The 27,125-nt window shown below is 33.0% G+C and overlaps 1 protein-coding gene and 1 pseudogene across 1 annotated transcript; both read right to left on the bottom strand.

Annotated features, from left to right (window-relative positions):
* Positions 1–787: 787 nt before the first annotated feature.
* LOC112095708 lies at positions 788–9,060 on the bottom strand (annotated as a pseudogene).
* A 700-nt stretch (positions 9,061–9,760) lies between these two features.
* LOC18053905 (G-type lectin S-receptor-like serine/threonine-protein kinase At4g27290) lies at positions 9,761–13,508 on the bottom strand. Its single transcript, XM_006451970.2, has 7 exons — positions 12,161–13,508; positions 11,508–11,609; positions 11,215–11,405; positions 10,934–11,144; positions 10,607–10,844; positions 10,343–10,490; positions 9,761–10,159 (listed from the first exon to the last, which is right to left on the bottom strand). The coding sequence occupies exons 1-7, from the start codon at positions 13,431–13,433 to the stop codon at positions 9,869–9,871; spliced, it is 2,454 nt and encodes an 817-aa protein (XP_006452033.1). The 5' UTR covers positions 13,434–13,508; the 3' UTR covers positions 9,761–9,868.
* Positions 13,509–27,125: the final 13,617 nt, after the last annotated feature.

Genomic DNA, 27,125 nt, shown 5'->3' with positions numbered 1-27,125 from the left:
TCTGATATATTTAGTATTTTAAATTTAATATATATTCAAACAACTGTTGGTACTTTTACAGTTTCATATGCAATTTTGACAGAACTGTTCATTAATCTTTGATCCTATCAAACACTAGCCTAATGATATCGGAATAGCCTCAAATTTTAATATGTTGTTGACTTATATGTCCGCTTAAAATCTGGAAAGTATCATTCTGATATATTTAGTATTTTAAATTTAATATATATTCAAACACGTGCTGCTACTTTTATAGTTTCATATGCAATTTTAACTTATATAGTTTTATCATGTGAGAAGCAAATGTAGAGTTGTCCAAATGACTTGGAAATTTGATTTGTGGTGCATTGACATATCTAATTATGTTTTGTAAGTTTCATAGCATTCCAAATTAAATTAAAGAAAATCTTAAATTCAAGCTGTCAATGTTTCCTATTAAATCTTATTAGTGATAAATCTACTAACTTGCAGTAATTTTCAGGGAAAAAAATGTGTCAACACTGTGAATTACAATGGGAGAAGAAAGTAGCAAAGGCATAAATCTTTTTTCATTATATTTGGGACTATTCTTAAAGGTTAGTCTTTTCCCTTTTCCTTTTTTTCTTTTTTATTTAAGGTAATCATATTCTTTTTAATTTTAATTACAATCAATTTGGCATTGTTAGACAACTCGCACCAACCAATTCAACAACAAATGAAGATAACATTTTTGAAATGCATTCAGTTTTTGACAATAGCAAAAAGAAAAAGGAAAAATGATACTAGTTTAGGCTTTAGGAAATTTGCATCATGATTCTTGCATTGCAGCTGCCTCTATCTCGATGCTCTCGGAGAAGTAATCTTGCTTGATTTTGCGTGATAGTTGATACAAGCCCGTCTTAGCCATTGCAAAATTGACACTAAAAAGGTTCCAATTTTTTATATTTTAGTTTGAAAAGTCTGCAATGTTTGCTATGCTGATGCCCCATTTGAATGTTGGAGCCCAAAAATGAACGGTTATAGGACCAGTTGGGTGGTTCCAGAAAGCTAGGAGCTTGTTAGCTATTCTTTTTAATTGAACTAATTTAACTTAAATATTAGCCCGATTATTGATTTCTATGGTTTGCGATTGATTTGAGTTTGACATTCTTGTTTTGTGTTGGTTTGAGTTTGACATCCTAGTTTAAGACTTTGAAGGCTTCCAAGAAATGATTTTGGATGATGAGCATATGAGTAATAGTTTGAAAATTAATTTACTGTATCAAATATATACTTAGTGTAGCATATTAATTTTAAGAACTGTGGATTATTCCATGAATATTCTAGTAAATAGGTATGTTATATATGCATGTCTTAATATATAATAATTATATTTTGAAGTTTGTTTTTTTTCCCTTTCTAGGTTTAGGAAAAATGTTTAAAGTGATTTTCGGTTATGATGTCAACCAAGTTAAAGCAACATTACTTGTGAGTGGAAATATATAATGATTATATTTTTATTCTACTTTTTTTTATTTTCTTAAAGTTTTATAATTAGGCAAAATTAATGAATACTTAATTACAATTTAGGGTGATATTCTTTAAATGGTTCACATGAATAGATTTAAGTAGTATAATAAATCTCATACTCACTTTATAAAGGCTTAACTAAGTTTGCAAATATTATTTCTTTTAGTAGTAATAATTTTGGATAGAACTCTCAAATTATTGAAATATTTTATGTCCAACCTTTATTATGCCTAATATAAATATGGAGATTTATAGTTATTTTATGCTCAGTTTAAGGAAATTGCAGTTTAAGGACTTATTTTTTGCCTTATTAAATAAGCTTTTAGAATGAATAAATTGAGGAAATGAGTGGTGATTTATTTATAATAAAGCATTTGTGATAGCTTTTAACTATGCACAAAAATCATTTGGTATATGTAGATAAAGTAACATGCTTGTGCTGAAAGTAGATATTACATTGAAAACTTCTTGTCTGCTATAGTTTGCTATATATATAACCTTTACCAAAAGAGAATAATTGAGTTTATTTATAAATAGCTTATGAATATTTTTTTCTTTTGAACAAAATAATTTTATTTCTGTTAATTAATGTTTCTCTAATGGCTGGATATTGGCAGCTAATTTTTTTTTTCTTTTTCATGTATTCATATGCAGATTTGATCAATGTGTTTGAAGTGTTTATTCCTCAACTTCACTTATATCCTAACCCATACAGTCTATTGAATGGAGAAGCTGCTGGTGTGATAACGCAATTATACTACTCATATTCAAAGAGTGAAAGGCAGTCATCCTTCTCAATTTAGCTTCTAGATTTATTAAATTTAGCCACAAGTAGTAGGCATTTGATTGGATGGTAGAAATTTTTGTGTATTGAATTTGGATTATTTAGTTATGAGAGTAGGATATCTCATATTTTTGTTATTGAAGTTTTGGAATTTGTAATATATACTAATAATATTTAAATGTGAAATGAAAGATTTTGTGATATAAATCAATTTCTTTTTGTTATTTTATGGTGCCTTTTAATTTTACCAATAAATCAATAGGCAATGGTCCAATTCAATTTTTTAAAATAAATTAACTAGTGATGCCATGGTAACAGTAATCATAGACACTAATAAAATATCAATAACTACTAATACTATGGTGTCATAATATCGGTGATACTGTAGTAATAGTAATCACTGACACCACTTACAAGTGTCACTATTTTTTAACTCTCAGATTACTGACACAATTAACAAGTGCCTGTGAAAATAATTTCTGACACTATTCTAAAGTCAGTAAAGACCATTTTTCTAGTAGTGCCGCTTGGGTAAAGCGGTGATAGATCTGGGCATGGTGATTGAGTAAGGTGAGCATTAGGTTAATAATTAATAATTACTACATATTCTCTACTTATATGTGAATTTAGTAAGCAATTAATTTGGTTCTTTTTATTGAATTTAGGTAGGTTTACTAACTTCTTTTATTTTTATTCAACTAATACACGATTTTGGGATTTTTTTTATTTTACTGTGCCTTGATTTTTTGATATGTGAATGGTAAAAATTGTGTTAGTTATTCTTAGTGTTTGAGTAGAATCATTGTAAAGTCTTAGAATTCTAGGAGTGACATTGTTGGATTTTTTTCTATTGCTATGAGTGTTAATATGCAAGTGTACACAATAAGTAATATATTGATGAGTATTCAAATCGTCTCCACAAGGATTGATGTTATCAGATTTGCTACAACAACCTTAACAGTGTAGTTTTGTTCTAAATTAAAATAAGACAATTTATGAAACTAATAAACTAATAAAAATAAAAATGCAATAAAGAAAATTCTCACATCAAACACAAGGATGTAACCAATGGGAATTGAGTAATTGAGTGAATAAACTCACTTAGTGGCATTGACTATCTTTCAATTACAGTATTGTTGCTACAACATCTACTACAACACTAGGCAGAATCCTTCATGCATCTTAAGTTGTTGCCTATTGGATATCTTATACCTAATTCAACTTAACAGTGACTAATTATTATGCCAATATTAAATATAGCAATAAATATTTTAGGTTCCATTTACTCTACAAGGTGAATTCCTATGTATAGTTCTTCATTAATTTTAGATTAAGCATGACCCTACTCAAATTGAGATTTACTCAACTTGGAAAACCCAATCTAAAACCAAGTATTGTCTTAATTTGATCCATTAAGTCAGACTCTTTTTAGGCTCTTTCTTAGATAGTATTCACTAAATGGGTGGTCGGCCAAAAGAAGGAATTGAAATAAATACAATTAAGACAAAATACTATAGCAAATATAGAGCAATACACATATGTCAGTCAAACTTCCATTAAAATCGTTTATTACTCAACTACAATCAAACACAGTTTATAATTTGTGATAGAATAGTAAATAAAATATTTTCAGCCATCAAATATATTCCCATGAATAAATGGAAGACAAGAAAACAAGATAAAGAGTTGAAGTCCGCTTAATCTTGAGATCTCTCTTTCTTGTTCACTGTGATTCCTCTGTCGCAGCCTTTAAATCCCTCTTATTTTCTATTTTTCTTTTCTCTGTGATTTTTCCTTGAGTGATGGCTCCCTTTTTTTTTTTCTTTTCATGCGTGCTCCTTTTATAACTCAAAATTAGGGCAATCGAGAGTGTTTGACGTGTATCCTCCATTTTTGAAAACTTTAAATCGTAATCTTTTAATTGTTGCTTGCGAAATCCAGTTTGTCATTACTCCACGACTGCTACAGCAACGGCTACAACATCTTCACTATTTTAGACTTATTTCAATTCTTTTGTAGCCAAGTTCTTTCATTATCTCTACAAGTCTGTTGCAGTAGCATTACTTCCTTAAAACTTGAGCTTTCGGTTACCTACAATTATGTATATAATCTAAGCATAAATTATTCTAAAACAATTTAATTTATTAAAAATTAACTAAGATTGATGTTCATGCAAAATATAACTAAAATACAATAAAAACACATCATTTACTCTCTAAGTATTACTTATTTAAGTTTAAAAGCGCCATGATAACTCTCATTTTATAGAGTTATCATACATATTATTGGATTAATTTTAGAATGTATAGAGTGATTGGAATTTTTAATCAATTAGTTGGTTTGTTACTTTCATATCTAAGAAGGTTGAGGTATTGAGGAACAATGTTAAGATAGGAATTGATGACAATATTGATATGAATGTTATTGTGATGATTTTAGGGCACATGTGAGCTCATGTCACAATTGAGGTATTGATTGCTTTTTACGGATCGAGATACGTGAATTCATCCATAATACTTTTTTATATGCCTATATATAAACATGTGTGAAAAGATTTCATATGGATTGCCATCTTACGGTTTTTAAGTTATTTTACCACTATAGTTTATGATAATGAGTTACATTTTGGTTAAAAGCTTATTTAAAATATTTTCCTAATTTTTTTCAAAATTCCTTTAAAATACTTGTCTTTCCACAAAAAGTTTTCCTTAAAAAATATTTGTAAAGGTTTGTCAATTAAATGTCTTATAAGAGTTTTTTTACTAATATATTATCAAATGATTAATATTGAAAGATTGAAACTGTATTTAATGATTTGGCTTATTATCTGTAATTACCGTTGCTGATATGACTGAACAACTAGCTCTATTATGTGCACCTTTTGGCATTTATTGTAGGGTACAGTACCCTAATTGAATAATTTGCCAAGTCACCAGGATTATAAATGATATGTTTATTGGTTGGGTCATTGAGATTACATGTGATATATTGACTGGCGGGGTTCACCAATAGTATAAGTGACATTATTAATTATTTTTTTAAAAATATTTTATTGAATAAATGGTTATATGTTTAAATGATTTTTGGCTAGCAATTGAATGAATGGAAGATTTTATTGTAAATTGATTTCTTTCATGATTATATATTGAAAATGGTTATTACGTTATGGCTTAACTTATTATGAGCTTTATCATACATATATAACAGATTGTAAAATGATTACTGGTTTCCAATTTTATGGTTCTTTATAATGATTATTATGTAATTGTTGGTTTATATGGTTGTATGTTATTATAGGTGTTCAATATGATATCCTATCAATTTGTACTTTGATATATGATTCCAAATTGCTCAATTGTTTTAACGTCCAAAAGACTTAAATGCTCATTGTTTACATATCAAAGTGCTTTAACAAATGGTGATTTACAGTAGATAAATATAGGATAATGTTATGCATGGGTTAATTGCCAAGTTGATGGCTCACCCCTCCTTTTTAACTTGTTGTAGATTGAGTGTCGAGATAGATATTTTTGTTGGAGGCTTCAATATCTTGTTGTGCTAGGTACTTTGAATAAGTTTCCATGTAAATGATAAACAAAAATTTTTCTCAAATTTTGTAACACCCCAATTTCACCCAAGAATCTCAAGAGGATTTTGAAATGAAATCTCATAACATTAATTTTAGTACTAATTCTAAATAAAGTCGATGTTGTCCATAGACAAAGCATATTCTCTAAAATAATAAATAACTCAAAAATCCTCTAAAATTAAAATCCAGCTCTAAGCAATAATCAAAGTAACTATAATTAATTCATCTAGAAAATGTCAAAGTTTTTCAATTAACAAGTCATCTCCGCTAGACCAAAAGTCCATATCTCTAAAATCAATTAGCAAAATGTTGGAGATGAGGGGTGCGCTGTCAAATCGGTAAGCAAACTCATGCATAAGGTTACTAATACTAAAAAACATATAATCATTATTATGAAGTATTATATGTCAAAAAACATTAATCATTTTATAATCATATGTGTGCGGTGAAATTCATAATTAGTTAAGTCATAACATAATAATCATTTTCAATAAATAATCGAGTAAGAAATCTTTTATCAATAAAACCTTTCTTTCGTTCAATTTGCTCATGCCACATAGTGTCACCTGTATTCCCAATGACCTAGTCAATAGTTCAATATATCACCTATAATCCCGGTGACCGGCCAATAGTTTAATATGTCACCTATAATCCCGGTGACTTGACCAATAGTTTAATCATGGTACTTTACCCCTCAAGAATCATCAATAGGTGTGTACAATACAGCTAACTGTTCAATAATATTAATAACGGTAACTACAGACAATGAACCAAAACCTTAAAATAGTTTCCAATTTTTCAATATCAATCATTCAGTAATATTTAGATAAAACGCTTATAAGACATTGAATTAGCAAAGTTTTATAAATATATTTAAGGAAAACATTTTATGGAAAAACAAGTATTTTAAAGTTATTTTTAAAACAAATCTAAGAAAACGTTTTAAAATAACTTCAAAACCATAACCAGCCAATCCATTTGAACAACATGATTCTATTTATAAATATTTATATATATATTTATTATAAATATTATGCATGAATTCACTTACCTCGATCTGAAGTAATTTTTTTAAAAAATAACAACCCCAATTACTCAAGCTCAATCTTGGCCGATAATTATCAAGACAAAATTCTTATCGATATCTTATTCAATTCTGACCTTCATAAAAAAACCCAAAAATTGTTAAACTATTAACTCTTATTTAAGCACATCAATTCACTAAATTATCCTTAACCATCTTACATAAGCTTTTTTCTAATAAGCTATAAATATGTCAGAAATATCACAAATATCATATAATGCTACTGTAAACATATTGGCATTCAATACAAAGTTTCAAATAATTGATTAGAGTTTAAAAACATCCCTTGAAAACTGATTTTTCCACAAAATCATCCAAATTGTCCAATAACAATATAAACAGATAATTGTTGCTTCAAAAATTCATAACTTTAGTTACATATGTCCAAAAATAGCGATTTCGGCTTTGCCAAATAGAGGAAAATAAGGAATCAAAATTAAAATTTATAAGACATTTACTGATAAACAACTAGCCCAAACTGACCTAACTATCAGCCCTCGCAATTCTGGAAGATAGTTTCCAATCCAACACTATGATTTTTATATAAAGCCAAAAATTATGAAATTAAAAATTCCCAAAATTTTCAGAAGTTGTTTGTGTTATGAAATAAATTATACAAGTGAGAATTGCTGCTGAAAATCAGAATTTTCCAATACCAGTATTCCAACTTCGAAAATCAAAACAATTAATATAGAATAAGTTTTTGAATAGTAAACATATAGATAGAAAGATAAAGATATCTAGTTTAATAATCTATAAATTTTATATGTGAAACTCAATGAAAACAACAGTTATATATGACTTTTAATATGTACTATTTACAGTTTTTAGAATAACATAATAGCACTACTTCCACTGAATAACAACATAAGTCAATACAGTTACCTACAATTATGTATATAACACATGCAAAATCATTCAGCCAATCAATAGAACCACAAATAAAATAAGAAGTTCAAAGGCTTATAAATTCTTCCCCTTCAAGACAAAAAAAATCAAAGTTCAAGAACTTCTTTAATGGAAAATAGAAACACAATCAGAATCTTCCCCTTCTCTTACTAAAAACCGTGAGTTTCTTGTTGTGTTTGCTATTGTATTTTCCTCTTTATTAGCCTTTAGGGTTTTTGAGAAACAAAATAACATAGATGAGTTTTTATAGACCAAGCCTTTTTTAAATTAACCATCGAGAAATTTATTTCCTTTTTAAATAAGTTATTTAATAAATAGGAAAAAGGTTAAGTGGTTTGAGATTTTAAAAAAATAAAATAAAAATAAAATACCCTTAAATACATTAGCCCTAGATATTATATTCTATAATATAGATATATAATAATAATAAAACAAAAACAGCCGGTGTTACAAATTTGGTCATGGGTCCGATGTCTTGCTCATATTATGGTTTTTGTTATTTATTGTTTTTGAGGTTTAAGGAATATTTCGTAATGTCTCAGTTATCTAGAACCTCGGGGCTTGGGGTGTTACATTAACCAAATGGTTTTCAAGCAACTTTATTTGCGTAGCCATCCAAGTTCGAATTCTAGGGAGATAGAAAGCAGGAGATTAGTATGTGCTTTGCTCAAACCTCTAGTTAAGAAAAAATTGGAATAAAGATATCAGGATAATGGCCAATCTAGTTCAGCAAAGAAATATATGTAATCAACAACATTCATAACTCCCCAGGATATAAGAAAATACTGAAGATAATCCAGGAATTTAGAATTATTATACTTGCCCTCCACTAATCATGTATTAATTGTTCCAGCAGCATATTCATTTATGAGATAAAAATAATATACGGACATATATATTCATGCATTTAATGTATATTGTTACATAAATTTTCATCCAGACTGCAACAAGACCATACAGAAAATAGATAGATCCTGAATTTATAATGATCAAATGAACTTACAGTGGACAAGAAATCTTAACAACCAGAATGTTCAAGCCGGAAAATTGTGCCTTCGTCTTGGCCTCGTCCTCTTCTACTTCTGTGGTTACTCCCTTAACAAATTTTGATCTGAAAATCAAATACATGTAGAGAAAGACTGGATCATAGTTCAGCGACTTTATGAAAACTAGTAATGAGAAGTAATCAGCCAAAGTTGTTACCATATATTTATTCTCCAAAACCAAATATGTAAAAATGAAAGAAAACCCCTCCTTGCACGCACGGACGTAAATTAAATGAGATCGATCAGACAATATCATAATGACACTTAGTTTTTATTCATCAAATACCGACTAATGTAAATTGATGAGAAACATGATGACGGCTGATTGGATTTTAATTTAACTTGACCATAAACTTGCAAAGACTAAGAATACTAAATATTGAATGCTGAAAAGATGTGACCTTCCAGAAATAAAGTTCACCAGGAAGGTTTGAGGTTATAGTTCCAAGTTTGGAGCACAAAGACTAGAAAGAACTGGACCTAACAGGTATCAGTCCCCGGAAGAGACTCACTCAGGCAAAAGTCCATGGCTAGCTAGGAAGGCGGTGATAAGAGAAAAATATGGAAAACAGAAGATTTTATAGTACCATGGCAAATTGTTAATGTCTTGACGAAGCCATTTCTTTCACTACCTTCAATTACTTCAAAGCCAAGCACAATGTACATCCTCAGGGCTTCAGCTTGAGTGGAAAGGAAGCTCACGATACTGGTCTTTCTACTTCAAAGCCAAGCTCTCAGAACAATTATCAGCACGTCAAAAAAGTTAAGTCACTGGCTACAAGCACAATGTACAATTCTTAACTCACGCCATTTGGTATGCAACTTGCAAGATTAGATTTGTTTTAATTTTTGCGTGCACAGATTGTATAAATAGTGATGTATTAGACTTTTATTTATTGTCTACAAGAAAAGAAAATTCAGATCAGTTTCTCAACAAGGAAAAAACACATAAAGCAGGGCGCATTCAGCTATCGAGCATCGATCACTGAATGTGTTACGCAATTCACTGAAAAAGCATCAGACTGCATATTTGTGGAATTTACACATGAAAAAGCAGGTTGTTGGGGAGCAGGTAAATTAACAAACTCATTTGAAAGCATTGAGACCACTTCTGACATGGCTGGTCTATCTGCTGCTTTTTCTTGAACACAGAGAAGGGCTACGTTAATGTATCTCTTCAGGATCGGATATGATGCTCCATTCTGCGATATGGGATCCATCAGTTCCCAGGTTCTACCATCATTCCACAGATTCCATGCCTGAAGAATAAGAGAAATTCAAATGCTAAATGATAAGCCAACTCTCATATTGTTTACTGACATAGCCAGGAAACTTTTCTCTTCTCGAGTTCAATGATTATATCTATCTTCATTAGGATAATTACAAGATTCATCTTAATATATTCAAAGAGCCCGAAAATGGTGGGAAATATTGTCACTTACATGGCCAAGAAGGGTAAGCGAATCAGTATTGTAAAAGTGAGTATTCTTCTTGCTACTCAATGTTTCCAGCAGCAATACTCCAAAGCTGAACACATCAGATTTGATAGAGAATAGGCCTCGCAGGGCATACTCAGGTGACATATAACCACTAAAATTCAAAGCTTCATCACATATTTAAGCATCTAAAAAGGATTTACAAACACAGGCAAGCAAGTAATATTTGAATGAGGATTTAAATAATAACCGCAATTCTAGTATACTTACTAAGTTCCAACTATCCTTTTCGTGTTTGACTGCAATTCATCTCCACCAAACATTCTTGCCATACCAAAATCTGATATTTTGGGGTTCATGTCTTTATCTAAGAGAATATTACTTGCTTTGAGATCTCTGTGAATAACCCTCAATCTAGAATATTGGTGAAGATATAGAAGTCCTTGAGCAATTCCTTCAATGATTCTAACTCGTGTTCCCCAACATAAAAGCCCTTTTTTGGTGGGATCTGTTACAATATCAAACCATTACATGAGGAACACCTATAATCGTAAATGATACAGGTCGTTTTTCTAATAAATGATAAAAATCACATACCAAAAAGAAAATAATCCAAGCTTTTGTTAGGCATGTGCTCATAAATCAAAATCTTTTCACCTTGTTCTATACAGCAACCAAAAAGTCTTACAAGGTTTCTGTGTTGAAGTTTTGCTATAAGCATCATCTCATTTTTAAACTCTTCTAGTCCTTGTCCTGACTGACTTGAAAGCCTTTTAACTGCGACTTCCTCTCCATTAAGTAGTTTTCCCTGATCAATTTCATATTTCAACACATCACTCTTCACTCTGTTTTTGTAGTTAATATGACAAGAATGGTACCTTATACACAGGTCCAAAGCCACCTTCTCCTAACTTATTTTCTTCACAGAAGTTATCGGTAGCTGCAGTTATGCTTGCCAAGCTGAAAAATGGGAACCAAGATTCCGTACTCTTATTTTTTGCTCCTGCCGTATTGACCATATTTTTGTCGAATAACAGCATATCCTGGCTTATTTCAGTTTTCCTTCTTTCTGCAAGACAGCTTTAAGGAAAGTGAGCGTACAGTTTTCTCCTATGCACTAGTACACTCGTGGGAACAGAAAACATATGAGAGTGATCTAAAAGAAGGTCACCTTTGTCCTTGAGTTTTCTCCTCCTTCGACCAAAAACATAAACAGCAAGAAGTACCACGGGAAGAACAACTATTGTAGTTGTCCATAGTAGCTTCCTTTTTCCTGGACCCAAAAGTATATACGTTATCAAAGCAAGTCAATCAAAAGAATGCAAAAATCTACCTTGATTTTGAAAAAAAGGTGGGAAAGAGCCATATATCAATGTGAAATTGCAGTCTTTTCCCACATCGACGAGCGTAGCAGTTGAAGAGTGCCCAATATAGACATCAATTTCACTTCACATGGCCATACATGCTGTCACATAATCCTTGTAATATAATTATTTCTTTAATCCCTACTACCAACACTCAGGTTATTTGATACTTATTTTTTTTATTAACAAATTGTATAGCAAAAGTAGGCCAGCTTGATATATCAACTGAGACAACCATGACTCAAAATTCGATGGCTATTCATAAATAGTTTCCTATGTAAAGCCAGGTACTAGACTCTTAGCAGTAGTTCGATAACCGATAGACACATGTTGAACTGTAAGATAACTAAAAGTTGAGTCTTCAATTCAACTCCTGAAACAACTAGCCCAAGCCTCGCTGTAACAAAGATGTGGACCTTTTGCACTATCAATTAGACAATTACTACGGAAATAATTGTACCTGGTTCCGGAGCAGGTACTCGTATGTAGACTGACTGCCCGGTGAAGTTTCTAATTGTCTTTCTCATATCAATCAGGTCCCCAAACCACATTAAACAGCCACTGTCTCGTCCTGTTAATTTGGAATCAGTGTAAGCTCTACATGTACAGTTCTTCAAGCACTCAGCCTCGCATTGCTTCAGATTCATACTCTCATTTAGTGAAACCTCTAGCAAGGCAGGTGCTTTAATGTCATCAAGCTTTATAAACTGGCCTCCACTTTTGCAATCTGATGAATGACTGCTCTCGCATTTTCTAGGCCATGTCTGGTTGTCTTGTGATTTGAGTTTGAATCCATTCAAGCACTCACAATTAGGTGTCTTGTCGGCGCTGCAAATCGCATTAGCACCACAATACCCATAATCAGAGCACAAACCATCTGGAGCTGAGAACAGAACATCCCATGCAGTGCTCCTCTCGTTCCATATTAGACGCTGGATCAAACCCGAGGGGTTGACTTTTAAAATCATAATGTTCGGACTGTTGTAAGACTCATACCAGAAAGAAATTTCATCTTTACTTTGCACCAAAACCTGTTCATAAAGAAAGCTTGTATATGTAGGAGCAGCTCCAAAGGCAACTCCATTCCATGGTCCAGTACAGGTATATTCTACAGATCCATTGTAAGCGCATAGTTTAGGTATCACTTGAATGACAAGTCTGAAAGTAAAATTTCCAGGGGATGGATCGTCAGTACTTTCCCATGATGATAAATATCGTTCAAGACCATTCTTCAAGTCCCAGCCCAACTTCATGCCTTCTAACAGAGTGTCTGTAGGGTAGTCGAAGCTCTGCCACAAGTAGCTTTCAGTAGTATGACCACTGGAGTTATCCCTAATAACGAGGTTTCCAGTGTCTAAAAGTTGCGCTATCGGATTTTCTGCTTTTCTAGACATGTTCGATGACCAGATAATGCCATTTCTTTGGCTGAGAAGAACAAGGTTTCCGTTATTGCTAAAGGTCAACGCCGTGTTTGGATTGAAAATTGGACTATTTCTATTAGCAACCCAGACAACAGTGTCAGGGATCTTCTTGTACCATACTCCCAGGTACCTGTTCTTTGAGTTTCTAGGGGAGAAGAAGCCAAGCTCAAACCTTTGAGATGATGAAACCAACTTCTCACCATCACGGATGAATGTTTCGGGAGTTATTGTATCAGCTGCCAGTGACAACTCCATGCGCAGCAAGAAGATCAAAGAACTAAAGATATAGATGTGAAGAAGATTGATTTCCATTCGTAAGAACGGAAAAAAGGATGAGTCAATTTTGTGGGAGGGGCAAATAAATTTTATGAATGCGAAAAACTGGTATACCACTGGCAAAAGTTATGTTTCATGACTACGTACCTGCTTTATCGCATATATGCACATAAATAAATGAATAAATGGAACGCCGATTTTGAAAAAGCTATCAGTGGCTGATTATTTTATTGAAGAGTCAACGCTTACATTCAAAGAAGGCGCCGCCAGCTGTGTTTTCAGTTTGAATTTGTCGACAAAAATATTGCGGAGCAGACTGTCAAACAAAGTGAAAACAAGGTGCCATATCGTTTTCAATGGTGGCTCTTCACAAATTATTGATTTGGAAATTAAGAAAACAGGGACAGCTTCAATTTCTGTTCAGCTTTCCAAGTCCCCATTGTAGATACATCATACATGATATGGTCGTGGATAAATTTTACAGGTATCGCGATAGATAAAATCAACCGAAAAAGCTTAAATTAACAAATGGAGGAGTTGAACCGTTAATGAAAACACTTGACACTTTCTGACTTCCCAGAGAGTTAGAAACAACTTAAACTCATTTTAGCAGCCCTTGATTATTTCTTTATCAATCTGTTTAGTCAAGATTTTCAGTCAAGGGCCCATAATTGCTTCATATTTGGAAGCACAAAAATACATTTAACCACTAAAGTTTGACAATATTGACGATCAAACTCTTAAGTATTACATAAATGACTCCCACAGCCCTTCTTATCATTTTATTTGTTAAAAATTAAAAAAGCCGGAATTATGTAATATTATTGTTTCCTATTTGGCGAACAAAATATAACCACCAAAAAGAAGAAAAAAAATGAAAAAGAATAGCGCTATTGTTTCTATATGGTGAAAAATACAATCTTCCCTCGCAAATGTGCTCACATCTGGCAGCTTTCTAGGATCAATTATTAGTTTCCTACACTAATGGAACTGAAGCTGGGATAACGGCCATTCCAGTGCCGCAGCAAAGATGTGATGAAGACTTGTATCATGCAGTGAACTTATTCTATCCCAATTGTGATGCTTTTTCATCATTTTCAAACTGTCAAGAAATTTAAACTAAACCAAACAACCAGTGATGTAGCATGCTTTTAACTACAATCGATGTTGCTACCAGGATCTGACTAATTGAGATTCCAAAGATTGCTTTATCTATATAGAGAGAGTGACAGAGATGAGAAAATTTATTTGTTGAACTGATGTGGCATCTTATGTGTCACTCAATAATTGGATTGTAGGATGCTTTTTATATGCAGACAGACTTCTACACAGAATAGGATTGTTGCACGTTTAAGCAAATTTCTACTGGAAATTTTCAAAAATTCTATGATGGGGCGACTTTTTATATCTAAGATATTATTATGGAATTGATCAGAATATTTTTCTTTTTGAAGGTGATTATTTGTCTATACAACACGACTGCAGTCAAATTAACATATACAGTATTGTTGGGTTTTGAGAAAATTTTTCTATTAGTTTCCAACACCAGCAATGACTTTCTGGTATTGAAAACTAGGGGATTGGTGTTTGGGTTGGATTTTTCTGGTAGTGTCTCAAAATATAGTCGATCCTAATCTACTCAGAACTTATTGTTGTCGAGCTGACCTCATAAGTACAACCTGAAGCCTATGTTGGCGACCTGGTTTACAAGTACGATCTAAGATCTATGTGAATGACCTAGTTTAAGAATACAACCTCAACGCTATATGAGCGACTGAGAAATTCATCTGTCTGATTTGAAAGTGAAGTAATCTGACCTTGAAATTCTCTTGTCCGACCTGAGAATTAGCTTGATATCGAAAATTGCTAGTTAAAAGAACGTGGCCTAATTTATAGGGAAGTTATGTGCCACGATCTATTTAAATCACCTCCAACTGACAACCGCTTGCAACTGTTGAAGAAAGCAGGCTGAAGTTAAGAGGTAACCGTACACAACGAATAGTCTATTTAAACTAAAGAGTGCATCAGGTGAAGGGGTTAGCAAAATCAACCAAAGCTTCTACAAGATGTTCAACCCCTCTACCGGAAAATTACTTGACTTTAACTCATTTATAATTCCTCATTTTCATTTTTTGCTTTTATACATAATTTCTGACTTAATCATCGGAGGGTCTACACTGGAACCCCACCGGCGTATCCTAACCGTGTTTTCTGGTTGGTAGATATAGAAAGTTGCGATCAAACTTGCGTTTAAGCTTGGATTCACACTATAATTCCCCAAAAGAAACAAATTCAGCTGTTGAGATCATTTTTCGGCATCAACAAGTATATCAAAATTTTTAGTAGTATGGGATCGATTTTAGTACAATAGCTTATTTATTTTATTTATTTTTTTGTGTAGATAAATTTTTTTTTATCACAAATATGGTTAATTAAAGCAACATACAACTATTTTTGTTAAAAGAGTTGCTATAAAAGACTTCACCCTAGGGAAAAAAAATCTAATAAAAGACATGCCGGTAGTATAACATAAAGAACCTCGAAGACCAAAATACAATGATTCAGAAGAATGTATGAATGAAATCATGATGAACTTCACATAGTTAGAGTAACTTTCCCAATAACAGAAATAAAACTCAATTAATTTTCAAAGCACGACCAATAAATTATTGCAAAAGAAGTTAAAAACTTGCCACACCCCATAGAATGATGTAATTTGTTTGCGCAGAAAAGAGGTCTTATTAATCCTTTTCAAGCTACAATTGTGTTGAGAATTTATGTTTATGAAAAAATTAGAATTTATGCGATTTGATTTTGGGTTTTAAGTGGAGAGTTGATGAAATGTTGTTTTGAGAGTGAAAATTGAAGGAGTAAAGGATGAATAATGATTTGAGTGATTGATTTTAACAAGAAAATGAGTGAAAGATGAAGAGATTTGAGAAAGAAAATGAAGAAGCATTATTCACGCGTGAGTGAGATGATAATGAAATGATGAAAAACAAATGAAGAAATGATGATGGAGAAGTGTTTAATGAAGATGAAATGCATGGGTATTAGTTTGAATGGTTGATTTGGGCATAAAAATGGATGAAAATGGAAGAAATTGGAAGTGAAAATGGAGAGGTTTCACGGTTTGGGTGAGAGAAAAAACAAGTGCAGAAAAATAACGAAGGAAGAAGAAGAAGCAAAAAAAAAAAAAAAATACATCAAACCTGTGACCAAGCGGCTAGCCGCTTGGAACAGGCGGCTAGCTGCCTGGTTGCTGTCCATCTGCACTCTAGTTGATTTCCTGCTAATTTTGATCAATTTCGTGATCCCAAAACATCTCAAGAGCCAATTTAATGCATGAATAATGATTTTAAACATTCAAAAGATGATTAATTCAAACAAATAATCCATCCAACAAGCATATATTCATGAAGCACATAAACATTCAAAAATTAATAAATCAAACACCTCATATATCTAACATGCTCAAACACTTCATAAACATCAACAATCATCAAGCAAACAATTTTAATAGATTCAATAACATAAATAGAGATATCAATGCAAAAATTTCATCATCTCAAGTTCATGCCGAATTTTTGAAAATTGTTCTTCGCAAAGGGGTTTTGTAAAAATATCGGCAAGTTGTTTTTTCGTAGAGATAAATTCTAATGCAATATCACCCTTTTGTACATGATCTCTCAAGAAATGATGTCTAATCTCTATATGTTTGCTTCTAGAGTGCTGAATGGGATTCTTTGAAAGATTTATGGCGCTAGTATTATCACACTTGATAGAAATTTGTTCAAGATTAATACCATAGTCCCTAAGTGTTTGTTTCATCCAAAGTGCTTGTGCACAACAACTACCTGTGGCAATATATTCCGCCTCAGTAGTTGAGAGTGCCACCGAATTTTGTTTCTTACTAAACCGTGAAACAAGTAAATGACCAAGAAAATGGTAAGTTCCACTAGTACTTTTTCTATCGACCTTGTAACCGGCAAAATCGGCATCCGAATAACAAGTTAAATATATATGAGTTCCTCTAGGATACCAAAGACCAATATCTATGGTTCTACTCAAATAACAAAAAATTCTTTTAACAGCAAGAAAATGAGATTCATTGGGACATGATTGAAATCTTGCACACAAACATACACTAAACATTATATCGGGTCTACTTGCGGTTAAGTAAAGTAAAAAACTGATCATACCTCGATACTTTTTAATATCAACCTCTTTACCTTTTTCATCTTTATCAAGCTTGATTATTGTGCTCATTGGAGTACTCTTGGTATTTGATTCATCAATGTCAAATCTCTTGAGCAAGTATTTGACATACTTGGCTTGGTTGATGAAGATCCCCTCATTGTTTTGTTTGATTTGAAGTCCAAGGAAATACTTCAATTCTCCCATCATGCTCATCTCAAATTCCTTACTCATACAAGAGGAAAACTCTTTGCACAAAGATTCATTAGTAGAACCAAAAATAATATCATCAACATAAATTTGAACAACAAGTATATCTTGATTTTTATTCTTAATAAAAAGGGTAGTATCCGCTTTTCCCATCGAAAAACCGTTATCCAACAAGAAATTTTTAAGCCTATCATACCATGCTCTAGGTGTTTGTTTTAATCCATACAATGCTTTTGATAACTTATAAACATGATTTGGAAATTTTTCATTTTCAAAACCAAGGGGTTGTTTCACATAAACTTCCTCCATAATATAACTATTTAGGAAAGCACTCTTCACATCCATTTGAAATAAAATAAAATCTTTATGTCATGCAAATGCTAACAACATCCTAATGGATTCCAATCTAGCTACAGGTGCAAATGTTTCATCAAAATCGATTCCTTCTTCTTGGTTGTATCCCTGAGCCACTAATCTACCTTTATTTCTTACAACCACACCGGATTCATCTATTTTATTTCTAAATACCCATTTAGTGCCTATAATGGATTGATGTTTTGGTTTTGGAACCAATTCCCACACTTTATTTCTCTCAAATTGATTTAACTCCTCTTACATTGCCATAATCCAAGACTCATCATTTTCCGCATCCGTAAAAGATTTTGGTTGAATTTGAGAAATAAATGTAGCATGCTCACATGTGTTTCTAAGTGATGATCTAGTTGTAATACCTTTTGAAGGATCACCTAAAATTAAGTCCTTAGGATGAGAGGAAACATACATCTACTCCTTGGGGAGTTTTTGAGAAATACCTTCTTGTTGCTCCATATTTGTTTGTTCTTCTTTTCTATCCTCTTGATTTTCTTGTGGTGCATTCTCTTAATTTTCTTTTGATGATTCTTCTTATAACTCTCCATCTGCATCATCATTAACAACTTCTTTCTCCGCAGAGGAGGGGTTAGATTCATCAAACGTAACATGCATGGATTCTTCCACAACTAAAGTTCTTTTGTTATAAACTCTATAGCCTTTGCTTGAGTTTGAATACCCGAGAAAGATGCCAACATCAGATTTTGGATCAAATTTACCAAGATTATCTTTTGTGTTTAAAATAAAATATTTGCATCCAAAAATTTTGAAATAACCAATGTTGGGTTTTCTATCTTTCCAAAGCTCATAGGGAGTTTTATTGAGATGAGTTCTAATCAACACCCGATTTAAAACATAACAAGCGGTGTTGACGGCTTCAGCCCAAAAATATTTTGGTAATGCATTTTCATGTAACATGGTCCTAGCCATTTCTTGAATAGATCTATTCTTTCTCTCAACAACTCCATTTTGTTGTGGAGTCCTAGGTGATGAAAATTGATGCTCAATGCCAAAATCATTACAAAAATTTTCAAATACATGATTTTCAAACTCTCCACCATGATCACTTCTAATACAAGTAATAGAATAACCCTTTTTCATTTTGAACCTTTTTACAAAATATTCTAAATGCATCAATGGCATCATCCTTATTAGCTAAGAATAATACCCATGTGTATCTAGAATAATCATCTACAATTACAAATGCATAAAATTTGCCACTTAAACTAGCATATCTAGAAGGTCCAAACAAATCTATGTGAAGTAATTGAAGATGTTTTGAAGTAGAGATATGATTCTTATTTTTTAAAGAGGTTTTGATTTGTTTTCCAAATTGACAAGCTTCACAAATCCTATCCTTTTGAAAACCAATTTTTGGAAGACCTTTAACTAAATCATTTTTCGAAATTTTTGAAATTAAATCCATGCTTGCATGTCCTAGTCTTCTATGCCATGACCAACCATCATCATGCAATGCCAAAAAACATTTATCATGAGTAGATGCACACTCTATATCAATCGTGTAAACATTGCCACATCTATTTCCCATAGTTTCCCATCACATGCATTCTCAATAACACATCTTGATTTATCAAAAGCAACTTTATAACCTTTGTCACATAGTTGACTAATGCTAATCAAATTGTGTTTCAAATTTTGAACCAAACACACATTTTCAATTAGAGTTGAAGAAACTTTACCAACATTACCAATTCCAAGAATTTTTCCTTTTGAGTTATCTCTAAAGGATACATCTCCACCATTTTCGATTTTGGTGAAACTTGAGAACCATGCATAGTTTTCGGTCATATACCTAGAACATCCGCTATCCAAGTACCATTTATTTTTCTTTTTCTTCAAGCCCTCATTGAGATCGTCATCATCTCCAATCGCCATAAGTGTTAGGTTTGATACTTCTTGCAACTCTTCTTCATCACTTGAATCTTCATCGCTATCATCCCAAGTAGCAACCATAGTTTTCTTCTTGAGTTTGTTGAGAAGTGGGCATTCTGATCTTATATGGCCGGACTTTTTGCATTCATAGCATATGATTACCTCTTTCTTCTCCTTTTGGTTTTTGAAGTTTCTAAATTTTCTTCGGTCACCAGTTTTCTTGAAAAATTTTCTGAACCTCCTTGTTAGCATGGCCAACTCCTCATCATCCAGCTCACTTTCCCCATCACTCTCATATTTTGTGGCTTTGAGAGTAATGTTTTTCTTCTTTTCCTCATTTCCTCTTTCGGCTGCCAAATCTTCCTCATAAGAAATAAGATAACCAATTAAATCATCAATAGGTAAGATATTCAAATCTTTAGCTTCCTCAATGATAGTTCTTTTTGGTCTCCATTCCTTAGGTAACGACCTAATGATTTTTTTAACTTTCTTGTTATTTGAAAAGGTCTTTCCTAGGACTCCTAGAGTGTTTGCTATGTCCGTAAATCTAGTATACATAGAATACACACTCTCATTTTGTTCCATTTAAAACAATTCATATTGCCGAGTGTACCTACTAATTTTATACTCTTTCACTTGATTTGTGCCTTCATAAACAACTTCAAGTTTGTGCCCTAATTTCATTAGCACTTTCACAACTAGACACTCTATGAAACTCTTTCTTATCGACTGCATAAAACAAGGCATTCATGGCTTTGGAATTTAGAGAAGCTTTTCTCTTTTCCAATTCATTCCATTCCCGTTAAGGTTTTGGAATGTCTTCCCCGACATCATTTTTAGTCAAAGGCATAAATGGACCATCACATACAACTTCCCAAATTTCATAATCTAGTGCTTGTAAATAAATTCTCATCTTAGTTTTCCAATACGGGTAGTCATTTCCGTCAAAGAATGGTGGCCTAGTTGTGGATTGTCCTTCCCTAAAGGTTGAATCATTTTGGGTTGCCATAGATCTTTTACTCTAGATAGTTAAGTCCTAACAAGAGAACCATGCTCTGATACCAAATGAAATGCAAGTTACGCAACCCAAGAGGGGGGTGAATTAGGTTTTTAAAAATTATGAAATACAATTCGCACAACAAATTAATCTAACACCTTAATGAAATAGAAAACAATAAATTCAAACAACCATAAAAATAAAAGAGTAAGGGAAGAGAAAAACAAACACCCAAATGTTTACGTGGTTCAGCAATCCCCGCCTACGTCCATGCCTCCAAGCCAACCAAGCTCGAGGATTTCACTATCCAAGCCTCCCAAGGCTTCAAGTTCTTACAATTGACTTCCAAGGTGTCAATGAACCTTTACAATCAAGAGATTATCTCCCCAATCTCTTCACCCCAAGTGTTTCTCACTTACACACTCACAATTTGATAAAAAATGAAAATTACAACAAAAACTCTCTTTAAGAGTGGATATGCAAATAATAGCTCAACAATGATTCAATATATGATAATTTGTGTTTTGGAAGCTCAATATATGTTGTATGATCTTATATTTTCTTGCATTAATTCATAAAATGAAGTTTGAGTTGAGTTTTTATAGTTAAAGCCCTAAAACTAACCGTTATAGGTAAATTCCCGCAACCAAGCGGTTAGCCGCTTGATTTATCCGGCTAGCTGCTCATGAACAGTGATATTACCGTTATTTTTGAATTTACTACAGTAACATTGTTCACTAAAATTACACTTGTGGCCCAAAACTTTCTATAATTATACTACAGCCCAAAACGTCATAAAACTTTACAAATAGGTCCAATTTCAGAATTTCCCAAAAATAGTTGTCTTTTCAAAACTTTCTAAAATTATCATATGGCCCCAAAGATATTATTATTTCACAAAAAGGTCCTTTTCAACATAATACCCATAGTTTTCAAAGTTCTCAAAACCTTTCACTTTAGTCCAAAATGTTCATAAATTATAGTATGGCCCAAAACATTTCAATTGTTTGTAAAAGGGTCCAACTACGAAATTCAATAATAATACTTATTAAAATCAAAGATATCAAAACTTTACATTTAAGTCCAAATTACTCAAATCCACAAAATACTTTACCTAATAAAAATAAAACCTTTTAGTTTATGAAAAGTAATTAATTAAATTAACCTCTTGAGCTTCTCAAATGCTAAATCATGCATCAATTAAATCATACCGACTTTACAAGAATTTATCGCACTAATTTGTCCGTTGAGCTCTAAACTTTGTTCTTGATTTCGCCATAGTCTTGAGCTTGATTTCACTTGATTCACTTGCATAAATATTACCCTTCAAAAACAAGTGAAAATGTGAAATATAATATTTATTAAATCACCTAATACATATGTTTGTTATCATCAAAATTACATTATATATAGCCCCTTAGGCTAACAGTGATCGGTCATTTGAGATCGAGATCGACACTTGGACCTTATTAAGGTCCAATGTGAAAAAAAAATTTATCCAGTCTTATTGAGATTGAGATTCGCATTTTTGGACCTTATTAAGGTCTAACATGAAAAACATTATCCAATCTTATTGAGATTGATATCGACATTGCGACTTTGTTGAGGTCCAACGTGAAAAAGTTACCCAATCTTATTGAGATTGAGATCGACATTTTCGGACCGTATTGAGGTCCAACGTGAAAAGATTTATCCAATCTTATTAAGATTGATATCGACATTGCGACCTTGTTGAGGTCCAACGTGAAAGAGTTATCCAATCATGTTGAGATTGAGATCGGCATTTTTGGACCGTATTGAGGTCCAATGTGAAAAGATTTATCCAATCTTATTAAGATTGATATCGACATTGCGACCTTGTTCAGGTCAACGTGAAAACGTTATCCAATCTTATTGAGATTGAGATCGACATGGCGGCCTTGTTAAGGTCCAACGTGAAAAAATTTATCCAATCTTATTGAGATTTAGATCGACATTTTTAGACCTTATTGAGGTCTGACGTGAAAATTTTTTTTTCCAATCTTATTCAGATTGAGATCGACATTTTTGGACCTTATCGAGATCCAACGTCAAAAAATTTATCCAATCTTATTGAGATTGATATCGACATTTTTAGACCGTATTGAGGTCCAACGTGAAAAAAATCATCCAATCTTATTGAGATTGAGATTGACATTGCGACCTTGTTGAGGTCCTACCTGAAAAAATTATCCAATCTTATTGAGATTGAGATCGACATTGCAGCCTTGTTGAGGTCCTACCTAAAACATTTATCAAATCTTATTGAGATTGAGGTTGTCATTTTGACCTTGTTGAGGTCTAATTGTAATTCGACCTTGTTGAGATTGAGGACATCTATTACCTTATGGTTAGACAGCCTTAACTTTTATTTTGTTGAGATCTACATTTTTCAATTTTATCGAAATTGGTCTTTACCTTATTTAGGTCGACCATTTCCTTATTGAGATCGGCCATAAGCTAATTTCTACAATTTTCTATTTATTGAGGTTGGCCATTGCCTCGTAGAGTTTGGACATAGCCTTAACATTTACGTTCTACAATGTTCAATTTTATTGAGGTCGGCCATTGCCTTATTGAGGTCAGCCAAAAGCTAAGTTCTACAATTTTCTATTTGCTGAGGTTGGCCATTGCCTCGTGGAGTTTGGCCATAGCCTTAACATTTACATTCTACAATGTTCGATTTTGTTGAGGTCAGTCATTGCCTTAATGAGGTCGGCCATAAGCTAAGTTCTACAATTTTCTATTTATTGAGGTTGGCCATTGCCTCGTGGAGTTTGGACATAGCCTTAACATTTACGTTCTACAATGTTCAATTTTGTTTAGGTCGGCCATTGCCTTATTTAGGTCAGCTATAAGATAAGTTCTACAATTTTTTATTTATTGAGGTTTTCCATTGCCTCGTGGAGTTTGGCCATAGCCTTAACATTTACGTTCTACAATGTCCGATTTTGTTGAGGTCAGTCATTGCCTTAATGAGGTCGGCCATAAGCTAAGTTCTACAATTTTCTATTTATTGAGGTTGGCCATTGCCTCGTGGAGTTTGGACATAGCCTTAACATTTACGTTCTACAATGTTCAATTTTGTTGAGGTCGGCCATTGCCTTATTTAGGTCAGCTATAAGATAAGTTCTATAATTTTTTATTTATTTAGGTTTGCCATTGACTCGTGGAGTTTGGCCATAGCCTTAACATTTACGTTCTACAATGTTCAATTTTGTTGAGGTCGGCCATTGCCTTATTGAGGTCAGCTATAAGCTAAGTTCTATAATTTTCTATTTATTGAGGTTGGCCATTGCCTCGTGGAGTTTGGCCATAGCCTTAACATTTACATTTTACAATGTTCAATTTTGTTAAAGTTGGTCATTACCTTGTTGAGGTCGGTCATAAACTTAACATTTAAGTTCTACAATTTTTAATTTTTTTTAAGGTTGGCCATTGCCTTGTTGAGGTTGGCCATAGGCTTAACATTAAGTTGCCCAATTTTCAATTTTATTGAGGTCGGCCATTACCTTATTGAGGTCGATCATAAGCTTAACATTTAAGAAGATTGGAAAAAACAAGAGAATCCAAAATAGATCAGAAAATGATAATGTATAAAGTCAAAAAAAATTTATCCAACCATTTAACCTTCGACTCTGTGTCTTTTATACCCATTCGGAGTATTTGGCGCCCTCTCCACGATCGTTACTGGGTTAGTTACACCATCATGGGTGAGTGGGGGTTGCAACCGCCTTTGAGTGGATCTCATGCTCGGACTCTCAGGAGAAAACCCATGTCCTGATAACTACTGTTAGCCAAGACTTTAATCCAACTTAATCAGAGTCTCTCGTCAGATACCCCCAACCAAGTGAAGTACTTGGGCAACCAAAAGATGGCTCCTCGTGAATGAGCTCCCATGATGAGTTGCTTTTGGTCGATGAAAGCACCTGTTTGCTCATAGGTTCTTGGTCATCACGCTTTTCACCCCTAACACCAGCCGCCTAGTTTCTAGAGTTGAGAGTGAAACGAATCAGGACTAGAAGCTCAATAGGTATCTCCTCGACCAAGTTGCTTTTTTTACTGCTCGACATTTTGGCGAAAGGCTGCTAATATTTGCTCTTTACTTCACAAGCTTGCTGGTATCTATCCATTCAAAGACTGTTGTCGTTTTTAATTCTAGTGACGTGGCATGTTTTAGACCAATCATTTGAATTCAAAACAAGTGGTTTGCATTTTTGGTTACTAGAAACAATTCACTCTCTTTCAACAATTAAATCCTTAAATCTCATCTTTTTCTCATTCTTCTAAATTTATCACTCATTTTCTCTCAAAAGCGAGAAGCATTTCAGGCAAGGCTTTTCTTTGCTATTGTTATTACTGCCATAGACATTTTACTAATTCTGAGTTGCTCCAGGTACAATTTTCTGAACTCATCCTTGATTGTTTGTTGATTAGGATTGTGTCGCTCTTTCTTGCTGGTTCTAGGGATTTTGTTTTCGATTTCTGCAATGTCTAAGCGGAAGGAAAAGGTTATCGAGATTGATAGTGGTGACGAACTAAAGTTTTTACCTAATATGCTTAAAGGACCCATATTTGATCCTCAGATCTTTTTAGAGAGCGTAGGTCCATCTAGTGCTAAGGATGAGCCTAGGAGGATGACGCCTAAGGCTTCGACCTCATCTAGTGATAGTGACTTAAATAGCACAGACATTTAGGGGGCCTTTAACATAGAGCAGACCACAAGCGATAGTAAAGGGAGGAGTTCTTGTGAAAGTGGAGATGGGGGTCCCCACTAGGAGAAATTCGACCAGGAAAGAAAAGAAAATTAAGGCACAGGGCTCTGGTCGATCACTGCCCTATTGATTATATAGAATCCACCGCCACTATAAATGAATTAAATAGGCTTAAAGAAGTTTACGACATTCCTGATGACATAGATCTTAGAACACTCCCAACCGCCCCCCAAGAGGGTATTTTACTCTATTCCTTGAGTGTTTTAAACTTGGGATGAGATTGCCTTTGCAACCCTACTTCATTCACATACTTAGGAGATTACATATAGCTCCCGGTCAGGTAAACCCCAATGGGTGGAGAGTGCTTTCTAGACAATTCATTTTATGGAACAAGTTTGGGGAGAGTGAACCTATAGTTGATGAAATCAAACACCTTTACCGACTAAAGAGCAACCTAATAACTTTATAAAATGAGAGTTATTATGACACTTTTAAACTTAAATCAATATTACTTAGAGAGTAAATGATGTATTTTTATTGCATTTTAGTTACATTTGGCATGAACATCCATTGTAGTTTATTTTTAATAAATTGAGCTTGTTTTAGATTACTTTGTGCTTATATTATATGCATAATTGTAGGTGACTGAAAAACTCAAGTTTTAGAGATGGAAAGCTGCTAAAATATATTTGCAGAGACGACAAAATATCTTGCCTACAAAGGAATTGAAACAAGTTTGGAACAGTGAAGATGCTGTAGCAATCCTAGAGCAATGACAGACTGGATTTCATGTGCAATAACTTAAAGATTGTGAACTAAAGTTTCCAAAAAAAGAGGATACGCGCCACACACTTTCGATTGCCTTAATTCTAAGTTATAAAAGGAGCACACATGAAAAGAAAAAGAGAGAGCTATCACTTAAAAAGAGAATACTGAAAAGAAAACAATAAGAAAATAGAAATTAAAAGAGAGATTGAAGGCCATAACAGAGGACTCAAAGAGGAAACAAAAGGAAAATCACAAAGACCAAGCAGAACTTAGTTTTTCTTCTTATTTTCTTTTTTTTTATGGGGATGTATTTAATGGCCGAAACAATTTTATTTGCTGTTCTATCGTAAATTATGAACTAAACTTTGTTGTGATTAAGTGATAAACAATCTTAATGGAGGTTTGACTAATATATGTGTGTTACTCTGTAGTTGCTATAGCATTTTGTCGTAATTGTACTTCTTTCAATTCCCTAATTCTGGTGACAACCCATTTAATAGAAACTAGTTAAGAAAAAACCTAAAAAATGTCAGACTTAGTGGATCAAATTAAGACAATACT

Source organism: Citrus clementina, unplaced genomic scaffold (assembly GCF_000493195.1).
Source record: "Citrus clementina cultivar Clemenules unplaced genomic scaffold, Citrus_clementina_v1.0 scaffold_1, whole genome shotgun sequence".
NCBI lineage: Eukaryota > Viridiplantae > Streptophyta > Magnoliopsida > Sapindales > Rutaceae > Citrus > Citrus x clementina.
The sequence above is the reverse complement of the archived record's forward strand: the minus strand, read 5'-3'. Positions and strand labels throughout refer to the sequence as shown.

Coding starts and splice junctions, on each gene's coding strand:
- LOC18053905 (XM_006451970.2), bottom strand. CDS start 13,433: ATGGAAATCAATCTTCTTCACATCTATATCTTTAGTTCTTTGATCTTC. Junction 11,406..11,507: donor GAGAAAACTCAAGGACAAAG/GTGACCTTCTTT, acceptor GCTGTCTTGCAG/AAAGAAGGAAAACTGAAATA. Junction 10,845..10,933: donor CTTGGATTATTTTCTTTTTG/GTATGTGATTTT, acceptor ATATTGTAACAG/ATCCCACCAAAAAAGGGCTT.